Genomic DNA, 9,904 nt, shown 5'->3' with positions numbered 1-9,904 from the left:
CAGGAATATCCAGGTGAACAAAAAGGAGAGCAGTCGTTGATGAAGTCAAATCAAAATCAATCCGGTTTAATACAGCACTACAGGAAACACCTACAGAACAGAAGCATATAAAATGTCTAGCGGTCCTTATATATTAATGACACATCACTGAATGTTCTGTAAACACCAGCCAGAGGCTTGTAGGAAGTCACATCAGCTGCTACATAATCACACAGTGTCAAAGATACATTATCAGTGTGTCCTCAAATCCAGTCTTGTGTCAAACTTTAACCATAACATTCAACACTGGCAGACATTTGATACTGGCAGTTAAACAGGTAAAACATAATATAATCAATGTAGTTAGTTACAATAGATCATTTTGTACTAACAGGCGCAAAGCGACTTAATTAAATATAGATAGATAGGTTACCCAAGGAAATGCATCTGTCTGTGTCTCCTCACACAATTATGTTTATTATATATCAACAGTAAATCAAATACAGGGAAAGAATTACCCAAATAATTTCCCATTACTGCATATCTGATATTTATTCTGTGCCACTTTCTGGATGTCTGGAAAATGTATGATGTAAAAATGATCATACATTTTGATGTTTTATTATATTTAAGTTTCTGGTTGAAATAAGAAGCACACATTTCAGATGGTAGCCCATGCACATTTAATACTTCACCTGGAAAATAGCATACTAATTATTTATACCTGTCAATACATATACAATGAAATAGACAAGTATTTATTTTCTTTGCGAGCAAATTGACATCAAACTCAAGAGGTATGACAATAGTTTTGGTATGAAAGGCATGAAGTAACAAATACTTTGAAAAGTAAGACAACATCACAACAGTGTTAAAAACAGATATTGTGTATTACTGGAGAAGGCATTTTACTTTCAAGACAAAAAATGCAAAGTTTTGTTTTCAAGATACAGGACAGCAGCTCAAATGTGTGTTCCGTGTCATACTAATGAGCAGCAATCTGATGCGCAATGTTCATGTGGACTTCTAACAATGTTCTGTAAGTTCAAGCTAGTTCAGTCATATCTTGTTGATCCAAGAGCCGGGTTCTTGTGGGTATGTACTAGACCCCATCTCCTCTTACTGGTGGAAGTGAGAATATGCCTCTCAATCCACTGTCTGATGCCCTTTCCCCGAAGGCCCCTGCCATGTTTTCTCCCTGTTGTGAATGTGCCTTCCTAGTGAGTCTACTTGAAGCACTTGCAGCAGGGATTGCATGTAGGCCTACAATTTTTCCTCCATTTGACTTGTTTGAAGCCTAGTTAATACACTTGTGATAAAGCATTTTCTTTTGGACACTTGTATAGTCTCTCACAATTGTGTGTGAAACCTCATAAGCACCGTCAGATGAGCCAGATCACCGTTCTCTCCAGTGTAAACAAACTGTTGAAATGTTGTCGTGCATGCTGAATTCTGATATTTTATACATTTTGTGCATTCTCATTATGCCTTGCCAAATTTCCACTGTGTAAAGGCTTTGCCACAGTCACGAAAGAGATGTATTTCTCTCCTGTTTGGATTCTCAAGTTGGGTGGGTGTCAGGGCTGAGATATTTCTCACAAACACAGCAATTAGCCTATAAGATTTATTTCCTGTGTGTCTTCATGTGCATTTTAAGATTTCCATTCTGAGCAAATCCTTTGCCACAATAATCACAACAATATGGTTTCTCCCCTGTATGAATCCTCCTGTGCGCGCTCAGATTAGCAGTATTGCTGAAACATTTGCTACAATCATGGCAGCTGTATGGTTTCTCCCCTGTGTGAACTCTCATGTGTCCTGTGTAATTTGATCTGGTGCTGAAACTTTTGCCACAAACGGAACAGAGATATGGCTTCTCCCCAGTATGTCTCCTCCTGTGCAAAACCAGATGTCCACTTTGAGTGAATCCTTGGCCACATTCCTGGCAGCAATATGGTTTCTCGCCGGTGTGAGTCCTTTTGTGTCCGATCAAATTGGCGGCATCGCTGAAACACCTGCCACAATCATCACAGCGGTATGGTTTCTCTCCTGTGTGAACCCTCATGTGCTTTTTCAGCCTAAGCTTCGTGGTGAACATTTTACCACAAACATGACAAAACTCAGGCTCAGCTACGACATGAGTTTGGAGGTGATCTTTCATACTCTCTTTAGAATCTAGGTGCTTTCCACACACACCACAGGGATGTTCTTTATCCTCTATATGTGCATGACTTTGCACATGATTAAAAAAGGGACGCTTGTACCGAAAAGACCTCCCACAAACCTTACAAGAACATGGAGTACATTTCATGCCATTTGCACTGCTATAAGTTTGTTTTCTTTTTTGTTTTCTTGTGGTCTTTGGTTTGTGTGACTTTAAAACAGACTGCGCTCCTTTGCTTTCCATCCCATTGACATGTTCACTCTTTTTACTCTGAGCTGAAGAACAGGTTGGTTCTGATATTCTGTAGTCCTCTCCATCAGATTCTATTTTTATCTGTCCAGTTACCATGTTTGGTTGAGAGTCTCTCTCCCTATTTTCCTCACTTTGGATTTGCAAGGACTGAGTTGGGTCCTGATCATAATCACTTACACAGAAAGGATCAAATATGAACTCTCTGGTGTCAGACTCCAGCCACTGAAGTTGCTTTTTGAGTTCCTCCTGCTCCTTTTTTACCCTTATGGGCTTGCTGTCCTCCTGTCCAAGACTAGGGCTCCAGTCCTGCTCACAGGGCTGCTGCTCAGGGTGAACCTCCTCTTCCAATACAGTGAGCTGCTGGAGGTCTGGAGGGAGAGATGTCTACTAATGTTACAATACAACTGATGTCAAAATTGATAAAAGGTCAAAAATACAGTTCTGGTCAATTTAACAGCTGCATAATGGAGTAAGATGCTCGAGGCTTTTGGATATAATAATCCATCAAATATTGACTGAATTATAGTACATCAACAAAAAATCTAAAACGGGCAAAAAACAATTAGGCTATGTGGCAAGTGAATTTACACCCTACAAAAACAGGGAAATAATAGCTGGAACGGGAGGAATCCTGAGGGCGAGCATGCGCGTTGCTTCTTCAAGAATGTCTAGACATAATGTTACTTTTGTGGACACTGACTCTCAAAATGAAATAACTAACATTGTTAATTTGTATAAAATGTAGGTTGAATAATAAATATCACAAACCTGCTCTTTGTAACTTTATCTCAGGTTTAATAACGATGTCAAGAATATTCTGTAGACGGTCGTTCTCCTCTTTCGAACGGGAAACCTCTTCCTGGTACTCCGCTATCGTTTTTTCAACTGCCCCAAATATCTCCTCAGCAGCCACAGTTAACCGCTGGTTGAGAAACACTCTCAACATCTGTATTTTAGACATTTTTACAGAATACTAGTGCTAGCTAGCTAACAATCAGTGACAACGCTCTTCTTTGACAACAACTCCGTTCATCAATGATAGATATGTATCTACTGTGCCAAAAGCATGCGTAGTGTGTGCACCTCGGCATAACGCATTCTGCGATGTCGCTACCTACAGGAGTGGAGTGGACGCAGTCAATTCGGATTTCTGTGAACTTGCTCCATTTCATAAACGATCACGAACATTCATTTCGCTCCTTATGTGTACCACTCAAGGGTGGGACCAAGTCACTATTGTTCGAGTCACAAACAAGTCTCAAAATGGTCCGAATCTCAATATTTGTTAATACCACACAAACTACCGAAACTACAGGCTACGAATGGACAGAGAGATAGGCCCTTGTGTTCATTTTATCAAATTTCTCCAATGCCAATTCAGTGTGTCTTGTTTGCAAATAATTAAATGTGAGATGTCATTATGAATCTTAGCATGATACATTCAAAAGTTAGGCCTACCTCTCCACCCTTAGAACGAGTAGGCCTACCAACGCAGAAAAATGTAAGCTTTAATTGCTGGCTAGTCTGGCTACTCTTCTTCTATGGATTAACCCAATGTAAACATCTATTGTACCGAAAGTGAATATCTTAATCAATTCATAGTGACATAATTCGATTATTTCCCAAGCAGTCTCCTAGTCTATAGGTTTTATCTCAGCCTCAATGTCAAAGAAACTAAACAATGATATCGCATGTGCATCGGAGTCATGTCTTTCCAGGGTATTTTACAGCTTGTTTCTAGCGTTACTTTAAATAATCAGATATGTTTTATTTTCTTCAAAATCTTAAACTAACAATGGGTAGGTCTGCACTTTTTGGCATTTTCTTTAATAAAAGGTACACTGTAAAACTTTTCCCTGTAAATTTACAGCATTATACTGGCACCACAGCTGCCAGTTTAATACTGTAATTTTGCTTTACAGCAGTGATGCTGTAATATAGTTTACAGTATGATTTTCCTTAATGTAAAACATATTACAGCATCCTTGCTGTACATTTACAGCAAGTTTCCTTCAATAATCAGTCTTCCAGATAGATGACACAGACACAGGAACCTTAGTATAAAACTATTTAGTAATAAAATGCAATTGCAGACAGAGATTCACATACAGAATACCTCAGTAGTCAATAAATATCTGTGTGGTGAAACACGAGACAACACTCTTTATACTTAGTTGGTGTGAACAACCTACTGTCAATCATACTTTAACATTGTTGCATTTGATTAGATACAAAGTATCTAAGATGAGGAAAAACATGTCTAGACTGGTTTCTCACTCTACTATCTCAGCCTTGAGGCTGTGTGACTATCAGCAGGTGCAGGCAGTTCTCAGCCTGAGAACTAAAGCAGTACATCTCCATTACCCAGTACTTTTCCATCATTGCACATTGCAAGCATACAAAGGTTATTACATATATACAGTAATCATGGCATTGGTGTAGCCCCACACCCGACCCCCAGGGTAACCCCCAACACCTCGATCGACACCATCCGTTTTGAGAAACCCAATAGAGTATTTCCTGAAATACAAAAAAGTAAGAGTGTTAGTGTATACTTACTAGACATCTCTAGATAGGTACAAATATACTATATATTTCTGTTCCACCTTAAATCAAATAAATGTATTACCAAGCATGATCAGCCTTGATGTGTCTGGCAAAGGAATTTGGGCCTTATTAAGTTCCAGTGACCTAAAATCACAAAACATACAGTTGAAGTCAGAAGTTTACATACACCTTAGCCAAATACATTTAAACTCAGTTTTTCACAATTCCTGACATTTAATCTTAGTAAAAATTCCCTGTCTTAGGTCAGTCAGGATCACCACTTTATTTTAAGAATGTGAAATGTCAGAATAATAGTACAGAGAATTATTTATTCAGCTTTTATTGATTTCCCATTCACAGTGGGTCAGAAGTTTACATACACTTAATTAGTATTTGGTAGCATTGCCTTTAAATTGTTTAACTTGGGTCAAACGTTTTGGGTAGCCTTCCACAAGCTTCCCACAATAAGTTGGGTGAATTTTGGCCCAGTCCTCCTGACAGAGCTGGTGTAACTGAGGTTTGTAGGCCTCCTTCCTTGCACACACTTTTTCAGTTCTGCCAACAAATTTTCTATAGGATTGCAGTCAGGGCTTTGTGATGGCCACTCCAAAACCTTGACTTTGTTGTCCTTAAGCCATTTTGCCACAACTTTGGAAGCATGCTTGGGGTCATTGTCCATTTGGAAGACCCATTTGCAACCAAGTTTTAACTTCTTGACTGATGTCTTGAGATGTTGCTTCAATATATCCACATAATTTTCCTACCTCATGATGACATCTATTTTGTGAAGTGCACCAGTCCCTCCAGCAGAAAAGCACCCCCACAACATGATGCTGCCACCCCGCGCTTCACGGTTAGGATAGTGTTCTTCAGCTTGCAAGCCTCCCCCTTTTTCCTCCAAACACAACGATGGTCATTATGGCCAAACAGTTCTATTTTTGTTTCATCAGACCAGAGGACATTTCTCCAAAAAGTATGATCTTTGTCCCCACGTGCAGTTGCAAACCGTAGTCTGGCATTTTTATGACAGTTTTGGAGCAGTGGCTTCTTCCATACTGAGCGACCTTTCAGGTTATGTCGATATAGGACTTGTTTTACTGTGGCTATAGATACTTTTGTATCTGTTTCCTCCAGCATCTTCACAAGGTCCATTGCTGTTGTTCTGGAATTGATTTGCACTTTTCGCACCAAAGTACGTTAATCTCTAGGAGACAGAATGCGTCTCCTTCCTGAGCGGTATGATGGCTGCGTAGTCCCATGGTGTTTATACTTGCGTACTATTGTTTGTACAGATGAACGTGGTACCTTCAGGCATTTGGAAATTGCTCTCAAGGATGAACCAGATTTGTGGAGGTCTACAATTTTTTTCTGAGGTCTTGGCTGATTTCTTTAGATTTTCCCATGATGTCAAGCAAAGAGGCACTGAGTTTATAAAGGTAGGCCTCGAAATACATCCACAGGTACAGCTCCAATTGAGTCAGATGATGTCAATTAGCCTATCAGAAGCTTCTAATACCATGACATCATTTTCTGGAATTTTCCAAGCTGTTTAAAGGCACAGTCAACTTAGTGTATGTAAACTTCTGATCCACTGGAATTGTGACACAGTGAATTATAAGTGAAATAATCTGTCTGTAAACTGTTGGAAAAATTACTTGTGTCATGCACAAAGTAGATGTCCTAACCGACTTGCCAAAACTATAGTTTGTTAAAACCTGTTAGGGCTAGGGGGCAGTATTTTCACGGCCGGATAAAAAACATACCCGATTTAAACTGGTTACTACTCTTGCCCAGAAACGAGAATATGCATATAATTTGTAGATTTGGATAGAAAACACTCTAAAGTTTCTAAAACTGTTTGAATGGTGTCTGTGAGTATAACAGAACTCATATGGCAGGCCAAAACCTGAGAAGATTCCATACAGGAAGAGCCCTGTCTGACAATTTGTTGTCCTTCAGTTGCATCTCTATCAAAAATACAGCTTCTCTGCTGTAACGTGACATTTTCTAAGGCTTCCATTGGCTCTCAGAAGGCGCCAGAAAGTGTAATGGGGTGTCTGCTGTCTCTGGGCGAAGAACAGCAGGAGAATTTGTGAGTGGTCAGCCTGGGGACAGTGACACTGGAGATGCGCGTTCATGAGAATTCTCAATTTTTTTCTTTCAGCCTTTGAATGAATACAACGTCGCCCGGTTGGAATATTATCGCTATTTTACAAGAAAAATAGCATAAAAATTGATTTTAAACAGCGTTTGACAAGCTTCAAAGTACGGTAATGGAATATTTTGACATTTTTTGTCACGAAATGCGCTCGCGTCACCCTTCGGATAGTGACCTGAACGCACGAACAAAACGGAGGTATTTGGATATAACTATGGATTATTTGGAACCAAAACAACATTTGTTGTTGAAGTAGAAGTCCTGGGAGTGCATTCTGACGAAGAACAGCAAAGGTAATCCAATTTTTCAAATAGTAATTCTGAGTTTGGTGAGGGCCAAACTTGGTGGGTGTCAAAATAGCTAGCCGTGATGGTCGGGCTATGTACTCAGAATATTGCAAAATGTGCTTTCGCCGAAAAGCTATTTTAAAATCTGACACCGCGATTGCATAAAGGAGTTCTGTATCTATAATTCTTAAAATAATTGTTATGTATTTTGTGAACGTTAATCATGAGTAATTTAGTAAATTCACCGGAAGTTTGCGGTGGGTATGCTAGTTCTGAACATCACATGCTAATGTAAAAAGCTGGTTTTTGATATAAATATGAACTTGATTGAACAAAACATGCATGTATTGTATAACATAATGTCCTAGGAGTGTCATCTGATGAAGATCATCAAAGGTTAGTGCTGCATTTAGCTGTGGTTTTGGTTTTTGTGACATATATGTTTGCTTTGAAAATGTCTGTGTGATTATTTTTGGCAGGGTACTCTCCTGACATAATCTAATGTTTTGCTTTCGCTGTAAAGCCTTTTTGAAATCGGACAATGTGGTTAGATTAACGAGAGTCTTGTCTTTAAAATGGTGTAAAATAGTCATATGTTTGAGAAATTGAAGTTATAGCATTTTTTAGGTATTTGTATTTCGCGCCACACGATTCCACTGGCTGTTGACTAGGGTGGGACACAAGCACCCCACCTAGCCCAGGGAAGTTAACAAGAAATTTGTGGAATGGTTGAAAAACAAGTTTTAATGACTCCAACCTATGTGTATGTAAACTTCCGACTTCAACTGTACATATAAAAAATATTCAAATAATGTGTAATAGTACAGTATAAACACCATTAATCATATGAACTTTAGAAGTATAAAAGCACTATTCCTTACATCTGCCAAGAGGAACAGAGATTTGTCCTTCTCTTTGAAGTGGGTCATCAACAAAAGAATGGCAGCAGTGGCTGTTAGATCGTCATTTCCTCTGATGTAACCATCGATTTCATTCTTCAGGCACTGGATCTCTTTCCTCAACTTGGTCTTTTGGCTTTCAAAAAAGTTGACAATTCTCTTACCCTTGTTCAGGAGAGCTTGAGTCAGGCAACTGTCAATCACGATACCAGTGAGGGTATGGAAGTGATCGCAGAGCCATAACTTGATGAAAAGGAAAGGCCACTGTTCCTGAAGGGCACTGATGCTTGAAGGAGGACAAGTCCTATCCATTGTTACATATACTATCCATTCTTCATTTTTCTTTTTTTTTTTAAATACATAGAAAAAAAACGGTTAGGCTACGCGCTGCACTTCATACCAGCACAAGAGGACAAACAAACAATTTACAGAAAAATTTGTATATTTTTGTACTTTCATGTATTTTTGTTATTTCTGTCCCTTTTATTGCATGTGTCTCGCTCCTCATAGCATAAACCATTTATTATGAGGGCAAAGAAATTAACTATTTACAGAACCTTTTTAACCTTGTGTGTGTGTGTACACTCTTAGAAAAAAGCGTTCCGAAAGGATTCTTTGGCTGTCCCCATAGGATAACCCTTTTTGGTTCCATGTAGAACCCTCTGTGGAAAGGGTTCTACATGGAACCCAGAAGAGTTCTACCTGGAACCAAAAGGGTTATACATGTACCTGGAATCAAAAATTGATATTAAAGGGTTCTCCTATGGGTACAGCCAAATATCCATTCATAACAATTACATAAATATGTTACATTTATCAATGAAGATCTCACCTCTTTGGTTGAAGGACTGAAGCAATTCCCGGCACTATATTGGAATCAAATGGTATTTTATGGCCTCCGGCTGAATGTATTCAAGGTCTTTAATATTGACTCCAACATTTGCCCTCAGATGCTCTGACAAAGATCTCATCGTCTCGGCCTCCAAGGTGGGCAATTGGTGTTTAATTGCATCTTGAAGACCCTCCATGCCTACACTGGTTTTACGGAGAACACACTGAGCGACGCAGGGAAACAACATGTAATAATCACTCAGACTATCTGCATTAACACACACATAATTAATCAGAGAATATGGTATAAAACGAACCCGAGATCGACCAGTGACACAGACTGATTCACCCCAACAATTAAATGGACCTGTGATTCTGTGACCAGAATCAGTGAGATCTTTCCAAATGTGTATCGTCATCATTTTCTCCCATTACAACAAGGCCTTTAGTGTATGTTTTTACTTTGTATATCATTTTAAACACCTCTGCAATGCTTTGCTTTGTGAACCCGTTTGACTGTACAACTCCCTGAATGGCGTTGTTATATAATTGTTTCTCAAATTCATTCATGACACCAACAACTTCAATGGTATGTGGAAACAATTGGCCGCTGCATAAGTAAGATTGGAGTAACTGGTGCCTCTCAGACAAGTATTAATGCTCGCTCTCAAACCCCAGTGTCCACAAACGAATGAGTCGCCCAAATTGCAGGATGAGGTCAGGGTAGTGTAACAAGTAGTGATGCTTTGGTGCAAGGGCACTCTACCCCACAAGTAAAACTGTAGTT

At 39.2% G+C, this 9,904-nt stretch overlaps 1 protein-coding gene and 1 long non-coding RNA gene across 2 annotated transcripts; both read right to left on the bottom strand.

The window, feature by feature from the left end:
* Positions 1 to 56: 56 nt before the first annotated feature.
* LOC106605100 (zinc finger and SCAN domain-containing protein 2) lies at positions 57 to 3,406 on the bottom strand. Its single transcript, XM_014200403.2, has 2 exons — positions 3,164 to 3,406; positions 57 to 2,763 (listed from the first exon to the last, which is right to left on the bottom strand). Exons 1-2 carry the CDS (start codon positions 3,354 to 3,356, stop codon positions 1,604 to 1,606), a joined length of 1,353 nt encoding a protein of 450 aa, XP_014055878.1. The 5' UTR covers positions 3,357 to 3,406; the 3' UTR covers positions 57 to 1,603.
* Positions 3,407 to 4,842: 1,436 nt separating this feature from the next.
* Positions 4,843 to 8,539, bottom strand: LOC106605175 (uncharacterized). Its single transcript, XR_001328803.2, has 3 exons — positions 8,269 to 8,539; positions 5,025 to 5,086; positions 4,843 to 4,915 (listed from the first exon to the last, which is right to left on the bottom strand). It is a non-coding gene; the product is annotated as an uncharacterized lncRNA (long non-coding RNA).
* Positions 8,540 to 9,904: the final 1,365 nt, after the last annotated feature.

This window comes from Salmo salar, chromosome ssa05 (genome assembly GCF_905237065.1).
Source record: "Salmo salar chromosome ssa05, Ssal_v3.1, whole genome shotgun sequence".
NCBI classification, from domain to species: domain Eukaryota; kingdom Metazoa; phylum Chordata; class Actinopteri; order Salmoniformes; family Salmonidae; genus Salmo; species Salmo salar.
Note: the sequence above shows the minus strand (reverse complement) of the source record. Positions and strands in the feature narration are given on the sequence as shown.